This window comes from Macrosteles quadrilineatus, unplaced genomic scaffold, assembly GCF_028750875.1.
Source record: "Macrosteles quadrilineatus isolate MER2022 unplaced genomic scaffold, UCM_ALF_1.0 Scaffold_8__2_contigs__length_117827958, whole genome shotgun sequence".
NCBI classification, from domain to species: Eukaryota; Metazoa; Arthropoda; class Insecta; order Hemiptera; family Cicadellidae; genus Macrosteles; species Macrosteles quadrilineatus.
In genome coordinates, this window is record NW_026542601.1 from 66,384,147 (window position 1) to 66,411,924 (window position 27,778).

Here is a 27,778-nt window from a genome sequence, read left to right on the forward strand (position 1 = left end):
TTCTGGCGGTACCACCACTTTCAATGCACTTCTACGCTTTACCCTTGAAAATGCAACGTATAGCATGCCATGCATGAATACAGGCGTTTGTAGCACGACGCCGACATATTTAAATGTTTGCCCTTGCGATTTATGTATTGTCATCGCAAAGGCTGGCCGAATAGGGAATTGGTGTCTTTGTAGTGAACACCCTAGCTGAGACTTGCATGAATCAAGGGTGATTCTCGGTATGTGCACGTCTCGGCCAGAGTGTTCACCAGTGATGATCTTGGCTTTTATTATGTTAGGACAGAGTGCTGTAACTATCAGTCTAGTGCCATTGCACAGACCCTCTGAGACGTCAAGGTTACGAAGGAGCATGATAATGGTATTACTTTTTAGTCTGAGCTGGTGTGGTGGTAGGTCTGAAATCTCGATAGAGTTTAGGAATTCTGGGGGGAACTTTAAGGCACCTTCTGGTTCATCTTTAATTGAATCGTAACTTTTATAAATGGTCTCGGTTCCAGGAATTAAATTGATAACGGTGTTGTTAATTGTGTCGACGTCCTTGTTTAGGGGTGCAAGAATTGCTCGATCCTTCATGTCCTCAAAGTTTCCGTCGGAGAGACATTCTCCATAGATCTCGTTAACAATGTCATTAGTATTAGTGATGATGTCATTAGGGAGTTCAATTTCACTATCAGCGTTGGTATCAAGCTCTCCATTTCCAAGTTTCAGTAGGTACCTAGCAAAGCACTCCTCTTCCGCATCAACTCTCATATTTTGTTCCAGAGAGAAAACCCTGAAGTACCTCCAGAGAACACTTTTCTTGATGGAAAGGTCTAGAAGTTCGGTACGATTTGCCCTTGGCTGGACCGGTAGACACTGTCGAAAATCTCCTCCTAAAATCATTATTTTCCCGCCAAATGGGGAGTTCCTGTCACCTAGATCACGAAGGAGCTCGTCCATGCAGTCAAGACCGTATTTAGGAAGCATTGGTGCTTCATCCATCATGAACATGTTGACTGCTTCCAATTCCTTGAATTTTGAAGATCCACGTTTGATTGATGATTTTGAATCATTAGTCAAAGGAACTTTAAGACCAAATGTCTTGTGGGTTGTGCGTCCTTCTGGCAGAAGTATGGATGCAATGCCTGTAAATGCCATGCATTTAACAATGATGTTTCGACTTCGGCAGAGGTGGTACAAGGTATTGTAGACAAATGTTTTCCCTGTACCTCCAGGTCCATCAAGGAAGAAACATTTTGGTCCTGAAAACAAATCAATTCATGTGTACTATCACAACATTATGTTTTGTTACAGTCAGGATTTTAAAACTGGTGACATTGTTTGAATAGTATAAAGAAAGATAGTATACAAAATTGAAGCTAAAAAATGAATTAAATCAGATGACATTGATTAAAAACAAAAATGTACAATTTACAGTTAACTTCATTATTATCCTAGCTTATATTATCCAAGTCTGCGGGTTTCTAATAGCTGATGCAGTAGGATTCTGTTTTTTTTTGTTCTTTTTTTTGCAACAAATAATATGTGTAAACCATATGTTTTATTTCAAAACTGAAACTGTATTTTGATAACTAACTATGTCATTTACTTGTAAATAAAAAAAGGCTTGACCATTATTTAAATAGTTTCAAAACATACTGTTCTAAATATTGAAGTAACCTCCCTATTATTCAAGGTTATTGGTATCCTACACGATTACTAGAAAAATACCCGGTATGGATCATAAACATCAACAAATGACGTTTTTGGCCCGAAAATAAACATTATTTAACATTGGTTAAATGGAATTGCTAAAACATATGTTCAATGCTATTAGTGGTATCCTAGGTATTCTCGCACCTGAATTTCTCAGTTTATAAACAGTGTACTGTACCTGAACTCTCATCATCAAGTGTTTGGATGACAGCATCAACAAATTCCTTCTGTTTATCATTGAGGTTGTTGTAGAGGCGATGGCCAATTTCATGAGATTGCCCTACGTTAAAAACCTCCTCATTCATCTCGAAGTCGTTAATATCATCCATTCCATAGTTCTCTACCCAAAAACGGAAGTTGCGTCCTAAAATAAGCACGTTTAAGTGTTAAAAATTTCTAAAAAGTGTCATTAAAGTTTTTGGAACACATCACAAATAACGATAAGTTAATAAAGCTGAAAGAATTTGGGTAAATAATTGGGAGTAATTATAGGTGATCAATCACCACCCAAAGGCTCAAAATGTTTGTTATTAAGACGATTTATTTTGCTGGAAGATCCGCAATTATGTATGTTTCAAGGTCGATATCTCCCAAATTAAAGTACTGTTTACAACAATGGTTAGAATAATGTGTGTCATGAATGTATTATTCATGAGTGAATAATATGATTAAATGGGGTTTGTGCTCTCTTATTTAAAACACACACTAATTTCCAACCCTTTTTTTTATATTAAATTAACATATTTTAGGTTAGTTTTTAAAGACTGTTATAAAAATATCTGCAAAGGTTTGATTCTGAAATCATCTGTTTTTTATAAATTTGTGATTAATAAATAATAGTAAGGACTGTATTAGACCATCTTTGTTAATTATTTTGAAATGACTTTTAAAGACATTAAAATAATTGAATATTGATATGGTATTATGTATGATATGTTGAAGGAATTCACTAAAGATTGATATTTAACTTTGGTAGACCAATAGACAACATTCATCGACCATTGGCATGGCTAACCTACTCGCTGTCAGTTTAAGAGAAAGATATTATCATTTAAAATAAAATATAAATAAATATATTACAAATTTTGAAGGGGTATACACCCAAAATAAACTTAATTTAAGTTTTGTAATAAGTAATATTTATAAGTTGATTATTACCTTCTGTAGCTTCAGTATTTAGCTTGTAAGCTATGATTCTATATGCTCTGTTGTAAGCATCTTCTAGAGGGGTTCCAGAAATCTCTGCTTCTCTAAGAAAATCTTCTGCCAACTCGTCCTTAAACATATCCCAGAGACGTTTAGGGTTTTCTGGTGATCCGAGAATCAAGATTTGACAAAAGAGTGTCCTCATGACACTCGGCATCTTTGACAAAGCGGATTCCCGCAGCCCATCAATCCATTGCTGGTCATCATATGTAAGGCCTTTTGCCAGGCATGCTTGTTTATAAGTAGAATAGGCAGTCCCATTTACAAATTTAAGGTCTTCAAAACTTTTGGCATCTTTGGTATGAAAGAGGAGCATTCTCAAGTGATAAAGTTCAGGTTGGGCCACCAAGTTCACGGTGTGGATCCTTCCAATAGTTTTTGAGCTTCGCTGTCGTACCACCCATTCACTTGTTTTGCCTAACCATTTGTACTTTTCTGGCATCTGCCAGTAGAAGTAGTAGGTTACTTCATTCCCATTCTCTTCTTCTATGTGAAGTTTAGAGTTGTGTTTAAAGTACGCCTCTAAGGTGGACCCTTTCAGGCCAGTGTCCGCTACATCTTCTTGTGTCTGTTCCATGTTTCCCACACGGTACTGACCTTCTAGATGGATGTCCAAACGTTGCACCGAATGGCTTTTCCTTTGGATTTCATTTCCAGCCAGCCTCCAACATGCTTCAGGGGGCGAAATATAACGTGCCTCAACAAATGTTTCTGCTTCATTATACATTATTCGGGCCACATTTTCAACAATTTTTACATTTGCGCAGTCATGCCCTTTATAAATGTATTTATAGAGGTACTTAACGGCTCTAACACTACCAACATACTCGATATTTATGTGACACATGTATTTCTTCAGTAAATAGCCATTGTATGGAGCAACATGTCTATTGTCCCGTGTAACTTTTTGTCCATCACTGTTTTTGCGGTACACCGCATGGACGTGAGAAAATTCTGGGTTATTTGGATCCAGTTGTGGGTCACACCGTCTCTTATAATTCGGTTTTTTGTTGTCAACAATTGACGTAAACTCTTGATGAGCTTTGGGGAATCCAAAGCGGCATTTAGCTGATCCACCCTTATTCTCCATACATGATGCAGACTGATTAAGTTCGCCACATGGATTGTGAATCATCCATTTGAGGACCAACTCCCTTAGAACTGGGTCATCATTAGGAATTTCTGCCGAAATGAAAGTGTCTACTTCCTCTGGAGACCGGAGTTTGTCTTCATTTGCCATGATGACAAGAAGATGTAGGTGGGGTAATCCTCGTTTTTGAAATTCTATAGTGTAAACAAAAGCAGAAGACTTCCCAAAAATCTGTTTCTTACTGATATCTTCAACTATGCTGTCAAATTTCAATTTGGCTACCCTAGCCACAATGTCAGGTCTTTCTTGGGCGAACTGTTGTAGTTTAGAACCATCAGAGAGCTCAATACATGCAGCTTCTTTTAGTTCTGGCCATGTTGGACTGCACGTTATTGTGATAAAAAAGTCTGGAGAGCCAAACCTTCGGACAATTGCCATAGCGTCTTCAAAGTGTTCAGTGAAATATCTCGTTGATCCGGGAAAAGATGATGGTAAAATCAGTTTTTCAGCAACTGTAGCATTTTTCTTTTCAGCCAATTCATTTAGAAAATGTGTTACTCCTGCATACCGATCAGCTTGAAGTTTCTTTTGGTTATATTTGATCCACTGAATACGATCACGTTCAACACGGATGTATGTGTCCACGACGTACTGTTGAAACAGTCTACCACCAAAGTGGAGAGCATTAAATCCAATCGACCTTAGATCTAATCCCTCTAGCAATGGTTCAGGAGGAAGAGCCTTGGCTTGTTCTGGACGAAAGGCTAACCTGTATTGAGCCAACTCCATCCTCGTCATGTGTGCACGGCTTGCATAAGGCGTTTTAAGAGGAAGCCCTACAGTAAACCCAAAAGTTCCTTTTGGGTAGAGGAGAGGGTAGGTGAATGGTTCTACTCGGCTGTCAATGTTCTTGAGCGTTATTAACTGTTTTCCTCGCTCCTTAATAACCATCTCATTTTCCGGGATGCTTTGGTCTGCATTTAATGTAATTACAGCAGCAACTTCATTATAAGTTGGTGAGTTGAATCGCCTGGGATCATCACCTAAAAGTAAACATCATAAATTAATGATATGAAAAACAAAAAATCTTAACTTTAATCATTATTTAGTTCTAAGAGAAAAATGACACAAAATGTAGGTACATTCCATATTTTTCTCATACATAACTTTACTTTTGAAACATACCCGTATAGTCTTGCTAAAGTTTAAAGATTATTCATTTATAAAAATAAAAAAAGACTGAATTAATTGTAGAGTGTTCGTTTAATCCAGTAAATGAATAATAGTATTTGACGACTCTTCAAAAATACAAATGTACTAAAATCCTCTTTTCAATAAAGTTGTTTTGATGAAATTATTAATTATAAAAACCTCATTCAGAAAAATGTCAAGTTTATAAATTGCGTTACGCTTAATAACAAAGTTTGGTATGTCCCAAAATTAATGCCGCACTCTTAATTGTTCAAAGCTACTTTATTAATGATCGTAGACAAATTAAACTGGTGCCATCTGAAAGAGCAGAGATTACCAAGTTTTGTTTTTATTATTTTAACAGTCTGTTGTAGTCATTCTTACATGTAATATAGAATAGCTACGGAGAAGAGAAGAGAAAGGAAATAAAAATGGCTACGGCTTGTTTGCTTATGCTTATGTGGAATTTTTCAGAGTTTAGTACTGAGATTGCAACAAAACGTTTAGTTGTGGCGCCCTTTAATTAAATTTCCCTTCAGAGTTATCACATTTATGGAGGAGTAACACGAGACATCTTACTTGATAAGTTTGCATAAGTTTTTATGTTTAGTTACTGTTTATTTTGTATTTCTGATTTTATATTTTTTTAGCAACTACAAATAACATACAAAATAATTGTGATTAGAGAAAACAGTATTATTTTACCTGCACGTTCAGCGAACAGGAGGTGGACATGGGGTGGTTGGACACCAAGAGCTGCAGCACGTTGATTGTTTTCTTCAACTATCTCTCTCATCATCATAAAAGCCTGTGAAAATGGGTTTTGACTTCTCATGACCTCCTCTAAAATCTGTATTAGTTCTTGATTGATGCCTTGATTCATTGGTTCATTCATACGTTCTGCAACGGCTGTTTCCGGGTCAATGAAGTACATTTGGCCATATCTAGGTCTTTCCAAATCACCCTCACTGTTGCTGACTGGCTGAGCCGCCAAATTTAACTTGTGATACACTTGTCCACCAGCAGTAAATGTATAAATACCTTTACTATTGAAAGTCCTGTCATCAGCAACATTGAATAAAGAAAAAGCAAAACAGGCAGAAATATTTCGAATTTTATCGTGGAACTGTTTGGCTAGTCTGTGTTGTTTTGTGTACAGCAATGCCAATTCATTGGGAAACTCTGGCGCAGCTTGTTCAATGCGACCATGAAGGCAACAGTCACCAAACGAATTAGGGTGAATTCTGTTCTGCACTCTCTCTTTCAAAAAATGAACAGCACCACAATGAACACATGCAATGTCATACATTCCCAAATTGCTGTACTCTACGAGACTTGAGGCAGCGGCTTTATAGGTTGGAAGTCGACTACGCTGAGAATTCTGTCGAATTTCAGCTGTACGACGACGCTGTTCTAGAAGGCGTTGAGCACGCTCGTCAGCCACTTCAGCATCCCTGCGGTTGGCATCTATTTGCCTCTGTTCTTCAAGACGTCGAACACGCTCGTCTTCGTTCTCGGAGGCTCTGCGTATAGCGGCTGCTTGCCGCAGTTCTTCCAGACGTCGAACACGCTCGTCTTCGTCCTCGGCGGCTCTGCGGATAGCGGCTGCTTGCCGCAGTTCTTTCAGACGTCGAACACGCTCGTCTTCGTCTTCGGCGGCTCTGCGGATAGCGGCTGCTTGCCGCAGTTCTTTCAGGCGTCGTGCTTGCTTGTCCTCCTCCTCGGCAGCCCTGCGGTTGACATCTCTTTGCCGCTGTTCTTTGAGGCGTCGTGCTCGTTTGTCCTCCTCCTCGGCAGCCCTGCGGTTGGCGTCTCTTTGTCGCTGTTCCTCAAGGCGAATGGCACGAACCTGGCTGTCTTCTGATATTCTTATTTGCTCAAAATAATTTACCCTTTCTTCCACCATAGACTGACATATTTGAGCACTTAGGCTACATCTGAAATTATCTCCAGAGCCCTTATCTTCGCACATCTAATGGGTTTATTGAAAGTCACCAGCTGTACAAATGAAAAATCTGTATTAAGGTTGTGTTAATTTGTAATACTGCAACATTTGTAATCCTAGTCTACTGAGAGTAAAAATTTAAGTATCACCTGGCCAATTTTAGAATATATTCCTATCTACACTTGGTGCGTTATATCTTACTCGGCATACTCCAATACCAGAATCAGAATAACTTATCGTTATGGAAAATAATAATAAATGTATAACAATTTCAACAAACAATAACAGTAGGTCTATTTGTTTACTAGCAACAGTATAGATTCATGAAACTATATAAGTATCCTCTTCTCCTATTCACCACCATTAATGGTTACTTTGGGCAAACGTTATCTTTTCTATTGCGGTCTTTGTTTTGTTTGAATTAACCACAAAAAGAACGAATCAACTTTTTTAAATTATTTACTAGTACCGTTAGCAATGCGGTTCAGGTATAGTTACTCATACTCACATTTTCATCTGATTGATCATTTAACACGCGCACTCCGTTTGTGACCTGAAATTTAAATACTTATTTGACTTTTATGCTTGTTGAAAAGGTAATTTTCTTTGTACCTAAGTATTATTAATTTATCACAAAATAATATTTATAAACAAAATAAATTAATTGTTTTGAATAATTTTACATTAATAATACGGTTCAGATGATAATAAAAACTCACAATTTGTTCAGATTGAACTTCTGAGACACATACAACAGACCCCTCAGGTCCTTCAGTTTCAGGAACAGGTTCAGGTTCTTTTGCAGCCTGAAATTAAAAAAAGTTTTATCAAAGAAAGTAAATTTAAGCTCCTTTCAAAAGGTCGTAAAAAATGGTAACTAACCACATAGCCTACCTCTACCTCCACATGCTACTTACTTACATTCCGTGTCCGGAAATCAGACTTTGATTTTCCAGAAATTAGCTATACCAATATGGCTTTGTCATTCGCTTGTAAAAGATCATCTACCTAATGTGCAAGACTGGTCTAGTCGTGGACATCAGTAGATGGCTGGGATCCTGAACAACACCACACGCACACAAGACGTTTTCTTTGTCTTGTGAGAGACCCATTTCTGCATTGTAACTATTTCAATGTTAGTGATGTTTACAAAAGTGTACAAAACTCACATCTTCTTCTAGTTGGGACTCTATAACGTTTAGGCAAAACGGGTGTCCATTAGCTTTGTAATTAAATAAATAAGAATGTTATCATGAAAATTGTCATCTAACTTTTTAACGTACCTCACACAATGAGCTATAGAGAAATATAAAATAAGTAACTTCCAATTTCTGTATTCGTGGTGTAAGCTAGTAATGACATACCACACACATTTAATGTATGTAATTAAATTAATAAAGGTATATTTTTTAACTTACCTGGTCTTCATCAGCTTTTTTGTGACTTTTACAGAAATTCCCCAACTTTTTCAAACTTTTATTTGGTGGTCGTCCTCTTTTCATGATTTCAGATTTTTTGTTGAGTACATTTCCATCTAGTAACGAATTTCTTGAGGCAAGATGTTTACAAACAAAATTCTATTGTTGATACTTTAATCAGAAACATGTGACTTTTAACCACATGTGCAAAATGCATAATTTTTATTTCAGTATTAGTTTTGCCATAATGCATAATGACATAATACAATCCAATCGGATTGAGTCGACTCTAGATTTTAAACTAAGTTGAGTTGGCCACAATAAGAATAGTGATATAGTCTAAATGTATATAATACACTTTTTACCGTTCTAGAGTTACTGAAGTATGCGCTATAACCAAACAGTGAGACACAAATAATGAGAAACAAACCCTAAAATAATGGAGACAAATTGTAAACAAAACACGACATCTACAGAAAATCGGACAGAACTAACAATAAAATTGGCTTCAGCTGTTCCTACTATCCAAATGCCGCAGACGCTTTCTACACTCCACACTGCTAGCTACAAACAATGCATCGAGTAATCTTCAGTATAATCTTTGCTTAATAGTAACAACTGATGTTTTTCCCTTTTGTACTGTATTTGTAATTTGCTAGTATACTGTGGGTAGTTGGCTTATTATGAACACATGCTACAACTTCAAGTCTTTTGTTTACCTTTTCCTTGTTATTTAATTCAACCAACATGGTTACTTAGCAACCGATAAGCCTAATGTTAAAAAAAATGTGACTTTCAGTTCCATTTTTCTACGTAATTAGATTTTTGTTGGCAAGTCTAACTTCAGTAAACTCGTTTTTAGGCCAGAAATAAACTATTTACAAAATTTGAAGAAAATCGTCGGAGCCGTTTTCGAGATCTTTGTGCAAGCAAGCATACATACATACAAGCAAACATTGCTCATATTAGAGTATAGGATTGGTATTGCTGTCTCGGGAAAATTAATTAGAATAGTGTTTTAGGTCCGAAAGGGTTTTTATGTCACCAGCAAAATAATCAATTATCAATCATTTAAGATGGGGACGCCACTCTGTGCGTATTTTAACCCAAATATGAGTGCAGGATCAGTGGTGCGATCTTGTATTTTTGTTAGTGACTAATAAGGCTGACATGTTCCTTAACACAGCTGTTAGTTAATAACCCATACAGCTAATGGCAGCTAAGGGACCTACAGTTTATGGTTGAATCTTAATCATATGTTTCCTTGGTATTAACGAATTGGTCTAATTATCAGGAGAGTACTGTGGATAGTCCACACCATTGAGTATCTCATCCACAGTGCATGCCTATACATATCCACAATTTGTGACCTCGCAGTATATTTAGAAAGGTTTAACACTAACAGTCATTGATGTATTGTATAAATTACCTTTTGGGCGCCTTAAAATAGTTATGCTCATTGATGATAATTGTAAACTTTTAAAAACTAATCCAACATTTCCATCCTCATTCAAAAAGATAATGTAAACTGAAGTTAATCAGGATTTTCGTATGTTTGACGCACGACACATCTCGTCTCGGCAGTTAAATGCTATCATAAAATAAACATATCGAGGAGATCCCGAGTTTACGCGTATTTTGATTGCGTTGAGTTTGGAGATCTGGACCTATCCAACGAGTTTCTCGCTTCTGCTCGTCTTGGAGAAGAATCAAATTTTCCAAGAGAACGCCTTTGCAATGAACTGACAATGAATGGTCGTATTAAATATAATTATTGTTCAGTATTTGCCTCACAATGTTGAGTAAGATTTTGAATTGGTTTATATTCGGCAATTATTGATTTTAAAAAGTGTTATGCTGATGAAGTCAAGCATAGTATTTTGTATAGGTATTGCCAATTTATGATTAGTGTTAATACTTTTTATGTTATTTTAAAAAAAAGTGTGTTAGTTTTTTTTATTCAAGCATTATCGTTTACGTTATTTTGTTCTTTGTAATGTAACTTATTGATAATTTGTATAGGGATGGTTAAAAAAGTGAATCGACTACTTGAAATGGTTTTATTAAGTATTTAAGCGATAAAGGTAAACAAAATTTATCTGTTAAAAAATTAACATGTCGGTGTTTTATTAATAATTTTAAGTTGAGAGTGATACAGGATTTGACTGTTTTGCTTACCCCATACCACCTCCACGTTTCAACAAAACTTGGTGAGGTAGAAAGAAAATCGATTTTATGCTTAGGCCAAAGCCAGGAGTTTTTGTTTGTTTGATTAAGTTATGCATTATCTTAGTATAAACACCAAACTTTGATTATTACTTTGATTATTTACTAAAATATATAGACCCTAATCAAATTTATACAATTTAAATAAGTATACTTAGGTACAATTTCGTGTTGCTTAATTTAAGCTATTTATAAAACTAAAGAAAAGTTTTTTGTCATAAATCCTAAAAAAAGTTATACAACTAAAGATTTACAATGCACAAATCTAGTCGAAGTTTAAACGCCGTTCTGGTCTGATTGCCTGATACACAGGAAGGGAGGGCTTACAGTAGCTATTTGATCTATTACTGAACCATTTCTCTCGTTCTAATTTAGTCCATTAGATTCTGTTTCAAACATGATTTCAGAATTTCTTATGAACCAATGAACCATTCTTATGAACAAAGAATTGACGTGTTGAACATGACATAAAGTTTCACAACGATATTATTTGACTGTTTACATTATTACTAAAGGAGGTGTCATGCGCGAATACCTCCTCCCACGATGGTTCCTATCAAGGCACTTTTGGGGGAAGGGTAGGTTCTTTATTAAGGATTCAAAACTTAAGGTACAAAGTTATACAGTTTTACCCATTTAATTTTCATAGATCTAGATTCAAACTGATAAGATTGAAGAGTGATTTACCTTCCTTACACAGGTTGACATTTTTTTAAAAACTAGCCTATTTAAAATCCATTTTCATAAACTGTTTCGTCTGTCTCTTGTTTACATTATGACTATGAATTAATTATATGGTTAAACATAGTGAAGGATAAGCTGTAAGATTACGTTTCGTATATTGACTGCTATAAAGAAATCTGATTCAGCAACGCTGGATCTTTGAAATTGGTCTCTATAAATATTTGAAACCCAAGGGGGGGGGGATTCCTAAAAAAATACATTTTTCATTGCCATTAGCAGGTGCGATGGATCATAAGCTTTAAAATGACACCTCAATTGTGAAAATGGGTTAAAAGTAAGACAGCTTAAAAAAAGGGTGTAAAAGAAACCCCCTTACTGAATTAAGTATAATCAAATCAGATGGATTTTACCTTTTAAGTTGAATTTTTCAAAGTAAATCCTTTAATGATCAAATTACAGACTGTGTAAGAACCAGGTCTGATCATATTGATTAATTGGTCCTGGTAAGTTGATCCGGGCAGGATCAGCCATGTTTGATCAGTAAATGGACCCTAGAGTGTTCGGGTGACTATGACTGATGTACCACTAACGCTCCAATCTCCAGTTGTTCTACAACTATAACATTTTATTTCAGTTTACAGGTCATACAAGTGACCAGAAATCGTGCTACGTAATTGAGCTAGAGTTTGTTTACGTCATTTTATCATAGATTAATAGTACACCGTTATACAAGTAGATTTTCTATACTTTTGATTAGCTAAAGCCAATGTTAAGGTTAATTTTGATTGGTTTACGATTTGTAAGGTATGAAAAAATAAACTAATGCTTTTTATCTAGTATGGAAACCAAAGATTGAATCAAAACCAAACCCGCAAGAACTTTCAGGGGACGGTAAATTCATTAAAACCATGATTATAACAGGACGTTTCGCTATATGGAATCTCACTCCTTCTTCAGGTTCAGAGGTACCTCAAGTCCTTGACTTTAACTGTTGTGATTGTGTATTAAACTTGACAGTTATTTTTACTGCTCAAATACTTGTTGTTTTGGATACTGAATTTCCCGGTACTACTAAGTTAACCTAATTTTCTTCCAAGTCCACCCCCTGATGATGAAATCTAATTTTTTATCCTAATCCGTCTCAAAACTTTCGTTTTACTACTCAATTTTGTCAATCCTCTAAATTACCTAAGCTTACACCATTTCCAACAGAGAAGCAAAAACACAAGATAATAATCATTGTATTGGATTTCGATTTCTACACAAAACACCAGATTTTGCCGATTCAATATTTTATCTTCCCAAAAAGATTCACAATAAACCATTATCAAATTTTTACATGAGATAGAAGTCCTCTGTTAAGTCAATTCTTCACGACAATAGATCTTTTCAAATGAGCTTCAAATCGTAAACCTCGACCTGATGGGATTGGTCTCCAAATTTATGAGCACATTAAATATGACGTGAATTGTTTTGCTGAATATAAATAGAGAGGAAGCACCCGACGATGTGTCTTGTTATATGAGTATGGTGACTCGCCATAACCTGGGATCAATGACTCAAGTCGCATTTTAGTGACTCGAAAATCACTTGAGTCATTCCTTTGAATGCTTGGAGTGATACTGAATGGATTGACAGACAATACAAGATTACAAGATACGTACCGGTGTCTCATTTTATATATCTTTTTGTGTATATAAGTTTAAAATACAGTTTTTTTTAGTTACGAGATTATATATTATCATTTGAAACGGGGGCACGAATTTAGGTGCATATTTTAACCCTAATATGAGTAAAAGATAAGAGTAAAGTGATGTAAGAAGCCTTGTGTAGCTTTGTTACTGAAGACCAGCTGTTTCATTATTTACTAGGATCATTTATAAAAGCCCAATTATCAAAGACAGCTGCGTCCAGTTTTGGGCCTTCAAAAACTAACTCTTAAGGAGGCATCATACGAAATCAGTTGCTTCGTTACTTATAACAAATGGTATAGCGGAAGGCAATGCAAATTGTTTTTTCTACACAGGCAAACCCAAAGCTTTGAGGTGGTCTTTGACCCATAACTGAAAAAAATTATTGTTAGTTTACTCATCCTTACTGTCAGTTTATGTCCAAAAATAGTTTGTTTTATTCGAATTTGAATTATTTTGTTCCTAACATAAACAAGATGCATTGCTAAATCAATGAATAATCTAAGAGCTCAATTGATTGATCTAAATGTTATGGACTACTTCTGTTTCCAATCTATAGTTATTCAAAAGTAAATTTGTCTACGCACTAAGCCTATTATCTATAGTCTATATTATAGACTATATAGATACTAAATCGACCCTGTTCGCTAAGAAACACTTAAACACTAAAAATACAAAAAAACCATCGTGAGGGATCACTATAAATGTAAGATAAGCAGTAATAAAGAAAAACTGAATCATTTTAACACTGAATGTTTGTACCATGACTTAGCTGACGCAATGTTTATTGTCAATTTTAGCTCAGTAAAATGATTTGATTTGAGTGTAAAGCCAACAGATGATCGCAGAAATCTGGCCCGTGGCGACGAATTGATTCATTTTATTGAGACAGTAAAATGCAAAACTACAGGATCAATAACCCTTGGCTCTTCATCATCCAGGCAAGACACACAGTGATTATTTAAAACATGGATAGTTTAAAGAAAATATTGTTGTGCTTATCTAATTTTACTTGGTTTGTCAGTCCGAAACAGTATGTGCTTAACAAAGCCTTTATTGTTGGGAGAGAGCAGTATTTTGGAACTGAACGAATAGGTGACAAATGACAAAAAGCGGCCAGACCGTCAGAAATGTATTGAACAGGTGCAGTAGAAAATTAAATACCTCGGATTATGACATTTCATCAAACTTTCAAAACTCATAAAATTTCCAATAATGAAAAACTTTGAATAAAAATTAACTTAATACACTACATAAACAAGTATGTCTTCTATTTCCCTTCTAACTGCGTATTTTTACTACATAACATTTGCATCGATATTCACCTAATTTATATACTTTCTTGGATTTTATTGTGTCAATTTAAATGAAAAAGTTAAACTAATTACGAGTATATAACCTTCATTTATTAGCATATAATTAGGATTAATTGAAATTATTTAAAATCTGTTAACTAGTAAATACGGTTTCAATCGTGTCTTGTTTTTTAATTCTTAAAAGAAAGATTTCACTTGAAAGCTTTATACAAACTGCAACAAATAAGTAAATGAATGTTTGTGAAAGTGAATCCGATATAAGTTTTGAGACAGAACAAATCATTTCCATCAGTAAATGGAAGGTTTTGTTCAAAGACGGGCCAAATATATCAAAAGTTGTTTTCAAAATAGAAAACAAGGTCTACACGGTTTTAAAACAAACGCTTAATCCACTGTTCAGAATCATGTTTACTTCTATAATGTGTTCTCATACAACGTTTTATTTACTTAACAATTTTTACATTTTCCAATTTAATAAATTGAGTTAGCTATATGATTTTGTAAGATGTAAATTAAAGCTGAACATATTTTTAGTATTACAGTCAAAGCTATTACGTACTTAGAAGTCTAGTTAACACAAATGTTTAATTTAATATTTTGATGAAAAATTAGCAAACAATTCCAAAGAATGTTCTAATTTAGGTATATTTTTTAATGTTTGTTTATACTGTATGTGGTGGTGATGTAAAGAGCTACATACTATACTAACCATGTTTTAAAGGTGTTTTGTTCGTCTTGTTATACATTAAAAGGATAATTATTTAAACGATTTTCTTATGACATAGTTTTTTTTTAATTTGCCATTTTTCAATATCACTTAGAAATTTATTTTAGAACACCTTATGATTTATGATGGTTTTATAATGTAAATACAATTAGAAAACGTTTTTATTAGCGAATTTCCCTATAGGTAAGTAGCTATTACCGTAGGTGGCCCGGGACTGATATACTTTTTTCATTTTAATGTCCCCAGAGGCCAAAAACACCATTCGTTCGATCATAAAATACATTAAAAATAAGTATTCCTCTTTTCCACTTTATGAATATTTAAGTAAAATATCCAACATCATAACGTATCAAATCCTATTATTGAAACATCATCCCTATTTATAATCATTGAGAAGTACAATAGATGTAGATTCCAGGGAACATATTGAAGTCAGCCGTCCATGATATTGGTCAAGTTTTGCGATGAGGGTTGCCTGTTGTTTGAAACACAATATTTCTTTCTGATATTGATAAATGTTCGGTATTTTAACTTACAAGATGTGAGATTAAACTTTGCTATGGAAATTGCTACTCTGTTAAACAGCATTGCGTTTGTATATTGGAATTTCATTTGTAAACCAATGTTCAGTTTCATTTAATTTACAGTTAACTAGATTTGTAGTGGAAATAAAATAACAACGACTTGATAGGAAATTATGAGAAAAACATGCATTAAAATAAGCTGTATACACAAAAAATATTGAAGGGTTTTACGGTGGTATTCTTAGAATATGAGACATTGTTATACATAGGTAACTGCTCTAGCTTCAACCTTTTAGTAAAAGTACCTGGGGACCGAGCTTTGCTCGGGGAAAATCATTCCCCCACTCTGCGATGCCAGCATTTACATTCCTTCACCATTTCCTACGTCATGGACCTGTTTACTTCCCTTATCATAGCATTTAAGAATTACAGATACATTAATCTATCTGCCACAAACGGTTCCCAGTTCCCACAATCTGCGATGCTAAACTTTACTACTTCCTACGCCGTGGAACTATTTTCATCTCTTTCCATAGCATTTTAGTATTATAAATACATTAATCTGATTGCCACAAACATTTCCCACACCCCGCACTGCTAGCATTTACTACTTCTTTCACCATTTCCTATGTCTTGGACATGTTTCCATCCCTTCTCATAGCATTTCAGTATTTCAATTTCAGATACATAAATCTAACTGTTACAATTGGTTTCCAGTTCCCACACTCCGGACTGCTCGCATTCACTACTTCCTTCACCACTTCCTACGTCTCAGACCTGTTTTCCTCCCTTCCCATAGCATTTTAAGATTGTAGATACCTTAATCTAATTGTCATTAACAGTTCCCACACTCCGGACTGCTCGCCCTTCTTCTTCCTTCACCACTTCCTACGTCTCAGACCTGTTTTCCTCCCTTCCCATAGCATTTTAAGATTGTAGATACCTTAATCTAATTGTCATTAACAGTTCCCAAACTCCGGACTGCTCGTCTTTACTACTGCCTTCACCACTTCCTTCGTCGCGGACCTGTTTCCCTCCCTTCCCATAGCATTTTAGGATTGCAGATACCTTAATCTAATCGTCATAAACAGTTACCACACTCCGGACTACTCGCCTTTACTAATTCCTTCACCACTTCCTACGTCGCGGACCTCTGTTTCCCTCCCTTCCCATAGCATTTTAGGATTGGGTATACCTTAATCTAATCGTCATAAACAGTTCCCACACTCCGTCCCGCTCACCTTTACTATTTCCTTTACCACTTCCTACGTCACGGGCCTGTTTCCTTACCTTCCCTTAGCATTTTATAATTGCAGATACTTTAATCTATTTGTCATAAACAGTTCCCGCACTCAGGATAGCTTGCATTGACTACTTCCTTCACCACTTCCTATGTCGCGGACCTGTTTCCTTACCTTCCCATAGCATTCTAGGATTGCAGATACCTTACCATCCTTATGGAACAGCTGAAGCCACTTTTATTGTTAGTTCTGTCTGGTTTTCTGTAGATGTCGTGTTTTGTTTACAATTTGTTTATATTATTTTTTGGTTAGTTTCTCATTATTTGTGTCTCACTGTTTTGGTTATATAGCCAACGATAGTAATATAGTAATATAGTACGGTAAGATAGTGAACGAGTTATCGTTTATGATTAAATATCTGTATTTGGTTAAACGAGGTTTTAAATTACTGAAATAACAAGAAACAAATTGTAAACAAAGCACGACATCTACAGAAGACGGACAGAACTAACAATAAAATTGGATTCAGCTGTTCCATAAGGATGGGAAATCTACCTTAATCTAATCGTAATAATAGATCCCACACTCCGCACTGCTAAGTTAACATTTCCTACAATGTATCGAATAAGCTTCAGTATAATCATTGCTCAATAGTAACAAGTGATGTTTTTGCTTTTGAACTGTATTTTATAATTTCTACTACACTGTGGGTAGATGCCTTTATGAACACATGTGTTACAACTTACTAGTCTTTTGTTTACTTTTTCCTTGTTATTTCATTCAACCAACATGGTTACTTAGCAACCGATTAGACTAATGTTAAAAAAATGTGACTCTCAGTTTCATTTTTCCACGTAATTAGATTTTTGTTGGCAGTTATAACTGCAGTAAACTTGTTTTTAGGCTAAAAATAAACTATTTACAAAATTTGAAGAAAATCGTCGGAGCCGTTTTCGAGATCTTTGTGCAAGCAAGCATACATACATACATACAAGCAAACATTGCTCGTATTAGAGTATAGGATATGTAAAAGGTTATTTTGAAATAAAATAGAAGCTTATTTCAAAAGATAATTTTCCACTAAATATATAGAGGATTTTATGAAGAATCGAAACTTATAAATAATGTGAATACTAATTCACGGTTATCTATACCCAGAAAATGGGAATGTGTTGAATAGAGGGGTTATAATTTTTGTTTCAATTCGTGATCGAAGACACATTTGCAAAATTTTCTAGTTTTGTCAGTTAAAAATATGCTACAATTTTCTAACAATAAATTTAAAACTGGATACTGATTTGTTTTTGTTTATACAGCTGGTGGATTATTTGGTCTTTAAAAAAATCTTATAATTTTTCACAGGTACGTTTAGCCTGTTTTGGTCGAAATAAGTTAATTCTAAGAGATAACGATTTCGGCCGGCCTAATGATAATAAATACTAACAATGGATCTCTAAGGGGCGTTTCGAAAGATAAGGACACTTAAGCTGTCTTAATTCTTCTGATGTTGCGATAAGTGCTTTCAGCCGTTCATTCTTAGCCAGATTTCGTAAAAAATAGCAATCCACAATATTTATCCTTCCATTGTCTTTCATTATGACCTAGACAAACTGCAGAAATCTTTGAAATTCACATTATTTCGTTCTTGCGGAGTTTTACCATCCACAATAACAATACTTTTTCAGAAGTGTGCATGTACCATTCGATTTAGGTTAGGTTAGGTTAGGTAAGTACACATAATACTTTTAATACAATACTTTATTCTGAAATGGCGACCATACGAATGTAGGTAATTTAAGCCAAGTAGGCCTATGAATGGAGATGAGTGTACGATGAGCTGCACGATCTTGTAGTTTTGATAGTGACTAAGGCCAACATGTCCCTTAGACACAGCTGTTAATTAATAGCCCAAACAGCCAATGGCAACTAAGAGACCTACAAGTGAAATCCGAACCACATTTTTGCCATGTAACTAACGATTTGGTCTAATTGTCAGGATAGTTCGTCGAATAGTTGAATTTAGCATTCAACATTTGTGTTCTACGCCTAGGGTTACTCATAAGTTGCCTCTTATCATATGTCAAAAAGAATTATATAAACGTAGAATGCTTCTTTACTCAATAAATTAATGTTTTCTGTTCCTTGTAGCATCAACGTTAAGCACTCGATAAATAAGAAGTTAATTATATACAAAGCGTGAAAACAATGTACATTTTATTCTGTATTTTTTATTTTGACAGTTTCAATTATTTTATTGTAACTAATCGTTCAGGATAAAAATTTAACGAAGAAACTGGGCAATCTCGTATTTAGCACGTTTTCCGTAACATGACTAATCTTGAACACCACTATTCATCATAGGCATAATCATTAGTGTGTAAATTAAAACTAAATCTTTACAACAACGTTCACTTTTGTAGACTAGCATTTTATAACGTAGCAATGTAGCCATAAAAGTGTGAACTAGCCGAACCGTACAGTTACATGGTTAGATTGTTAGCCTGGTTATTTCGATGGCAGTTTGTCATTGAGATATGGAAGCTTCCACTTAGAATTCCTCAGTTGTAAATTCACTCTGTAACTCAATCAAACTTTCAACAACCAACTCCAGCAAAAACAGTAACTTGTTATATTCTGGAAACTATGTGTTGTAGCAGTCGTCTTTACAGACGAAACAAATATGGAGTCTATAGTAGGGTTAGAGTTATATGTTGTGTGTTTGTTTAAAAGTTTTATTTTTGTTTGCAACTACAGTACTATGATTTGTTCCGAAACATTGATTTATAACTGTTAGTGCGTTTTCTATTCGCTTTTGAGTTTAAACATTTTCCCCTAAATATGTTAAATAACATTAAAATATACTGGTTGGAGCGAAAGACTCCCGTTAATCGCTACCGTAAGGGTTTCAGCACAAAGGAGTGGTTGCCATTCATAGGTAATGTCGTAACCCTGTAGTTGAGTTAAAAACTATATTTTCCTACAGTTACAAAGTGGGTTTACTTGCACTGATTATAGCACGCAAAGTAGCTTATTGCTGCATTAACTTACTTTTGTCACACTCATTTCTTTGACACACTCAATTTTTCCGCACTCATTTTTTCTGCACTCATTTTTGCCGCACTCCAGTATTCCAACCAAACAACACAGAACAGTGTACTTTTATTAGGCACGTAATACGTTTACGCTTGAAAATAAGTTGGCAACACTTAAAGATACTACAATTACGATCAGCTGGTGCAGCGTTTCCCATTGCGTTCAACGCTTGCATTTAACCTAACCTAAAAACGTGTTGTATAATGTTTGAAAGACTAATTATTAATTATATGCTTTATGGTAACTGTAGGAAAAATATAATGTGTAATGCTGCACACGAGAGAAATGTTTAAGTGCGAGCCCCATTTATACAAAAAACTATTTTATAAAATGTATGATCTCTCATGCGAAAAAAATCTGTGAATAAAAGAGTTCCACCAACAATTTTTATATATGCTATACTTTGCTGGGCTTATAACATTGGTTCGAATGATATGTGCTACATATCCTTCAAAATGTTTGGAGTCATTGTTTTGTACTGTTATAACAGAAGTGAAGCTGTATACTGTAAGAAACAGCTAGATGTTCTTCCAACGACCTCAAGTCACAACAGTTCATAGCCTCAACCACACATTCCCCGACGTGGCTGACCGTTACATACAAGTGTTGTTGGTGAAATGAAAATTGCAACCCAACAATTGGTCAACTCCTCGTTGGCTATTTCTCCAGGGGAACTAGCGTCATTGTTCCTACAAGCTCTTTTTCGTATGATTATCTTTTGGGCAAGACTTTAAGCAAAAATGCGTTTCGGTAATCAGCAGTTCTGCCTAAATGTACTCTATTCTAGATAATATAGGCATAGCTTCTAGTCATTGATTATAATGTATGGAAAATTCTAGGGAAGCTACTAAAGGAATAAAAGTAATAAACAATTAATTTATGTTGCGTAAGATTGCAAAAATATAAAAACCAATGCTAAATTTATTGCTTTGTAATAATTCCGCGTTTGGAGCCCATCTTGCAATCTTACTGTAGGTCTATATAAAAAAAATAAATAAAATCATATTTGAATCGAAGTAAAATTTTTGTCTGTGAACGATTTCTACACTAAAACCAATGATTTGTCATTCAATCTTAAAATATTTTAGCACGAAACTACAAGAATCCTTTTAACGTAGTCATCACAATCACAGCCACAAAATAAGTTAATTTATTTGTTTAACCATAGACGTAAATAACACAAATTAAACAGTAATATGTGTAATGTAGAAACATACAACAAATTGTTCTTCCTAGAATAGTCTTTGTTGAGGTAGGTCAATTGCTCACTAGGCATTGGCAGTTTTCTTCAATTGCGACTGATCAAACGACACATCACACTGAGAAGTTGATGTGCAATCCAATAAAGTTCATATACTAAGCCTACCTTCTAATTAATATCAATGCGGTTCGTGTAAGGTATTTTTAACCTCTCAATTAGATTGGATACTACTCGAATGTTTTAATTCATTTTTATGAACAACTACAAATATTGTAAAATCTTAAAATGTTTTCTTTGTAATCTTTTTACAATATTTTTTTTTTTACTTTCGTGTAAGACAACGATGAGAAACATATGATCGTAGGCTCAGGTCGTTCCCCTCATATAGGTTAGTTTTGGCAATCAGAATTTACGACTTTTTCCGCACGACACTTTCGCTTGGGAAAGGCCCAATGTTTCTGAGCTTTCACTAGTTGTAATATCCTGCAGAAAGTTAATATTACTTGTTAACATATGTTATGAAACAATTGTATAAACAATCACTGAGTATTCATTGTCTATTAAACAATTAGTTAACCATTACTATAAAATCTTTACGATACGGTACATTATATATTGTACTATAATAATCATCATCAACGGATGTGAGCAGCCAACGGATTTAGATCCTGACATGTATTAAGCTGTTAATTCATAATCTACAGAATGATATAATCAACATTGTTATAATTATGGTAAGTGACTGCACTTCTGAAATCTAATGATGAATACATATTTTAATATAGAGCTATGATATGTTTAAAAATAGTTATCGATTAAGGAATAACTACTTAGGCCTCACTTTGTCAGTCAACAGTTGAAGAATTTAGTACAGACGCATGTTTAAATTTGTACAACTAAAGATGAATTGAGTAGGTCAACAAGGTAGGTTAGTAGAATTATGTAAATTATCATGCATAAGTAGATAGTTTATCCATAGATAACCTAAAAACAGGTGCAGGTAGGTTTAACATTTCTATAATTGGGCATGCGGGCCTGTGAGTGTTTTGGAGTATTTTGGATGGTGCGTACTTATTGTACATAACACTTTTTTGAAATAGTTTTGAATTTATAAATATTTCATTTCTATGTATTACGTTTGCAACAGTTGACAAACAAATGATTCCATTGTTATAAAACTAGAAATTTACAATTATTTTAATTTGTTTATTTTCTATGAAAGTTATCAATCTCTTCCTTCATTTCAAATTACGGGAACAAAACATTATTTAAATTTGTATTATAAGAAAAATAGAAGTACATAAAGATTCGCCAAAACTCAAACTACATTCTACCCAAAATGAGTAGAATAATTCGGACCCATGTCAGAAATTGTCGAGTCAGATCTCACTGTGCCAAAAGAAAAAGCTTCATCTTGGATCGTTTCATACGTACAATATGGTTTGAAACGTATAATGATCTTGATTGATTTATTTAAATACTTTGTGACTTTTTTGTGAATTTTGTACAATTATTTTATTAAATCCATATGGTAATAGCAAATATGAATTAAAACCCAAGAAACCCTTCTCTTAAATATTTTACTTGAAATATTATGTGGTTCTTTGTAAAGTAGGCTTGTTTTAAGGAGCATATATACATAAAACTACAATCATTGTTAATTCAAGATATTGATAGCTGTCCCAAATTAAAACAGTATTGATAAGCCTAAATTGTAAAACCAAAAATATTTCGCAAAAATATTCTGAAATAGTAACAATCTATAGAATCAAAAAGATTTTTAATCACAATAATAACCAACTAACATCCAATCGAGTGGATTATTTCAATTCAGTATGTAAGACATTAAAAACTGAGAAGTGCATGTAGACACAGGAAGCGACTGTATTACATGCTTCACTTACTTTTAATCTTGGTTCACTCGCTTGATCTTTCGGATGTGGATGTGCTTGGATAATGAATAACAATATAAATGAATCTAGTTAAAGATATTACCTTTTATTTTTTTATTTTTTTATTTTTTTTTATACACAATTTACAATAAATTATTGTACAGTCTTTTCTTGAAATCTTTGTAGTACGTCTTCCGATATAACCTTATAAACTTTGTGTAGGTAAAAACACTGATAAGGAGGTTTGCACTGTGATATTTTTATAATTATTTCTCAGTCGACTTTAGCAAAGGAAATTTATATTTTTAATAATTGCCCTGTGCTGTATGTAGCAGCAAACCTAAGTATAAACTAAGTAAAACTAAGGTTATTTTAATATGAAATAATCTGTTATTTTAGGGGAATAATTGTGTGAAAATCCAATCAGGTTAATGGGAATTCGCTTAGTTTGCAGATTTGCTGCGGTGAGGGTATAAAATATAAAATATTTTGTTTTGATTAAATTGGACTCAGTAATTGAAACATTAATAAATTCTTGGTTTTTCAGATTATTATTTTGTTCAAAAGTACAGTACTCTCCTCCTTTGAATTTTCCAAAGTACAGTAGCCTATACTAGTTTCGAAATCTATCTCAATCCTTGGTCGTTATCGTTTCCTTGGACCATAGCATAAATCAACCATAGCATCCTTTCTTTTAATGACATTTCTTGTTAGCGTAATAATTGAAAAGGATCGGGAATTGCACCCAATCTTATGTCAAACTAATTTTAAAAACTGCAGTTGAATAATCTTTTATTGGCATGCATACAATGAAAAACTGCTCTTAGAATTTCAATCTGGAAGAGAACCAATTTACAAGGTTTCAAGTGTTAGACCGTAGACGAGGTCCAGGGCCTGTCTTATTCAACTTGGCCTTAATCAGTCAAATGCAGAGATTTTCTAGAAAATCGATTCAAATAGTCTTTTAAATTAATTTTTGTGATCAGTGATAGTTTCTATGGTTATTGTGTCAGTTATTTGGATACCCTTGATAGAACTTTTTGGTACTTTGGTATTATTACCGATCACACCTAAATTAAACCTATAACTTATAACTTAACCTAACCTAACCTAAGGGTGGTTAGGTTAGGTTAGGTTAATGAGATTTTGTTATTTAAACTAAATAAAATCTTATTTGGAAGTCGATATTCGATGTGGTCGGTATAGTACCAAAGTTTTAAGCATATGTAGTAGTAGGGTAAATATGTGAAATTGACTAAGACACCTGAGAAAAAAACACAATTATAATTTGAATGAAAAAAATATTAATATTATTGCTTCACTGTTTTTTTTTATTTTTTTTTATGAGTTTACACATAAAAAAGTACTTAAGAGCACTTCTCATCCTACGTCATATTAACCCTCTTCATATTCAGAACAAAACACTCCTTACAATCTTTTTCGGGTTATCCTTAATTGTATTAAATTTAAAAGGAAGAACACTCTAAGGGCCATTCAAAAATAACATATACATTTAGTCCACATTAATTCGATCAACGATGCCAACCGGAGTTATAATTGGTAACTTCTTGATTAGCATAGTACGTGTTATTAAATACCTGAAAAATACAGAAATATATTACGTCTAATAACACTTGCAAAACATATTGCAAGTGTTATTAGACGTAATATATTTCTGTATTTTATAATTGGTATCAAATTATTCTATTATTTTACACGCTGCATTGCATCGGTTGGATTTAATCGGAGGTTTGAGAGTTCAAAACTATTTAAAAATTAGTAAAGATTTACAAACCTTCCAACATAGATCGTACACCAAAATAATTTATAGGAATTCACAATTATTCTGGTAGGTTATAATAATTTGTTAGTATAATAATTTTGTTTCGTATTGGTATAAACATTTAATTTCTGTCATGTTGGTATTATATACAAACATATGATTAGTGTCATTTTTTAAAAGCACACTTTCGTTTATTTATGTTTATAGAATAAGTCAACTAGATTTTTGGCAGACTAAACTCTTGTTTCAAAATTCACTGTTAGGTTGAGTTCGTTGGTAAACAGGAATTGAAATGAACAACAAGCAAAATGCCGTTGATACAGCCAGATGTTGACGCCCTCAGTCGGAAGAAGCTTCCCCTGTACGGCCCCTTGGACATTCAGGACTACAAGGAATACTTGATTGAAGAATCAAAAAGGTTTGCGCACTCCTTCTCCAACCCGTTTCCTCGCCAACTGCAAGTAGAGCACTTTACTTTTCTCTACCAGATTGGCGCTGGCGCTTTCGGAACTGTGCTTCTCGTGAGGTACAGGCAGTTTGGAACGTTCTACGCCATGAAAGTGCTGAGCAAGAAGAACCTAGTGGAGCGAAACTATGTCAAGAAGGCTTTGAACGAGAAGCTAATTCTCCAGAGCCTCAATTGTCCTTTCACCATCAGCTTGCTGAACTTCTCCCAGGACAATTCGAACATTTACTTCTTCCTTCCCTTCATCAGCGGAGGAGAACTCTTCGTTCGGATGACTCAATGTGGCAAATTCAGTGATAATGAATCCAAGTTTTACGCTGCTCAAGTAATCTTAACTTTCGAGTATTTGCACAAATGTGGAATCATCTATAGAGACCTTAAGCCTGAGAACATCTTGCTGGATCATTTCGGGTACATCAAACTAACAGACTTCGGTTTGTCAAAATTAGTTCCTCAGAGGACTTACACATTTTGTGGAACTCCTGACTATATAGCACCTGAAATCATATTGGGTCAAGGTTACGGGATGGGTGTGGATTGGTGGGCCTTGGGAGTCTTCATGTATGAAATGTCCTGCGGTAAAACTCCGTTCTTGGGCATCAACGAACACGCCACCTACACAAACATCATTATTGTGAAATACGACATGCCAAAAGATTTCGATAAAGATTTGAAACACTTGATTGAAAACCTGCTGCAAAGCGATGTTACAAAAAGAATTGGGAATTTGAAATCTGGCGTAGAAGACGTGAAGAACCACCCTTGGTTTGGAGAGATAAACTGGCTTGCTCTTCTAAACAGGAAAGTAGCGCCTCCTTTTGTACCGTCTGATACTAAAGAGATATCCAAAAGTGCGTTCCCTGGCATGAAGCAGATTACTGATTGGGAAGTAGCGAAAGAAGACTTGTACAAAGATATTTTTTCGGATTTTTAACCGTCGTAGATGTTCTTGGTATATAGCTACCTACCAACTTTCTCAGCACCTACCATATGAGTAACAAGTACGATAAAATTTATAATTTTTTAGTAATGTTCATCAAGTCGGTTATCAAGTCTAAACACGGTCAACCGTAAACTTAATTCGTGGGAATTGCATTTGTCTGGAGTCTGCGTTGCTTCAAACGTCATATTTATGTTCCATTTATGAAACGACTTCTTTGATGCGGTTTTATAGTTAGTGGTTGAGCTAATATTATACGTGATTTATTTAGGTACTGTGACACTGTTTTATTTAAGTTAAACATTAAATGTAAATTTATCTTCATTTTGATGATCCAGAATCATAAAATTAATTATTTATAATAATTTTTAAACTTATACTTAAATATGTACCCTCTGGAAACGGGTTCATCTTCTTTTTACTCCATGTTTTTACTTTGGATCAATTTGACCCTGAATTCGGAATATTTTTCTCACAACTAATATAAGTATGTAAACATTGATTGTGACAAAAATTCGAAGGAAAGGTTTTGTGGACAAAGTAGCGTACCTAAATTGCATTTGAACGACTAGCCGTAATTATACCCACCTGCCTTAGAATAAATCTTCAACTATTGTAGAGTCGTTAGGTTTTATTTATGCAGTCATTCAGCATCTTATTTGAATACGGATGATTAATTGAGGCAAAAACTTTCCTAATGGACTTAAAAATTTCCTATCTCAATCGTAAAAACTTATTTGTATAGGTTAATAGTTAATTGGTTGATTTACTGCTGTATTTCTGTAAATTAAAACAGTAGCGTTAAATACATTAAATTTACTCTTTGCTTTGTAATTTCATGAACATTTGCGACAAAAATAGATAAATGTTGTTTTGTTTCAGGCTTCACAAGAAAAGAGTGGTCTCAGGAGAAAGGATTCCTTAAAACAGGACATTTTCGAATTCCCACGAGAGCCTACTAGTAGATAGCGAGATCGAATCTTATAGACTCTTTTAACAATTTACTTTTGGTGTGCGTAGTTCAACTTTTTCAAAAATAGGCCTACATTTAAAAACTGAATTAATTCCAAAGTTTATCCAGATTCGTATTGGATTTTTAAGTTGATTGTTTCTCTGCAACAAATATTTATCCTTTTCCTGAATTCACTACAAATTGTTTTGTATTTTCTTTGAATTGCCTCTTTTTAATCCAATAATCCAGAGAAGACGTCTTAAATGAGCCGTCTTTTGAGAGGTGATGGTTTAAATTACAAAAAGCTAGGGGTAACACATTATAAAGACAGATGGTAAAATACAAATAAGTTTTTTTGTCAGAAACTATTATTAGGTAGCAATAAAACCGTTCTATTGGTTTTTGCAATTTTGTTGTTGTTATTATTTTTATAAAATGATATTAATTTGTATCAACGATTATTATTTAACCATATTTTCTGTCTGTTG

At 34.3% G+C, this 27,778-nt stretch overlaps 2 protein-coding genes across 2 annotated transcripts in view; one reads left to right on the forward strand and one right to left on the reverse strand.

The window, feature by feature from the left end:
* LOC129000081 (cardioacceleratory peptide receptor-like) overlaps positions 1-27,778 on the reverse strand; it is a 131,022-nt gene that overhangs the window by 98,489 nt on the left and 4,755 nt on the right. The window lies entirely within an intron of this gene.
* LOC129000080 (cAMP-dependent protein kinase catalytic subunit alpha-like) lies at positions 25,141-27,623 on the forward strand. Its single transcript, XM_054426958.1, has 2 exons — positions 25,141-26,399; positions 27,221-27,623. Exon 1 carries the CDS (start codon positions 25,241-25,243, stop codon positions 26,330-26,332), a length of 1,092 nt encoding a protein of 363 aa, XP_054282933.1. The 5' UTR covers positions 25,141-25,240; the 3' UTR covers positions 26,333-26,399; positions 27,221-27,623.

Coding starts and splice junctions, on each gene's coding strand:
- LOC129000080 (XM_054426958.1), top strand. CDS start 25,241: ATGCCGTTGATACAGCCAGATGTTGACGCCCTCAGTCGGAAGAAGCTT.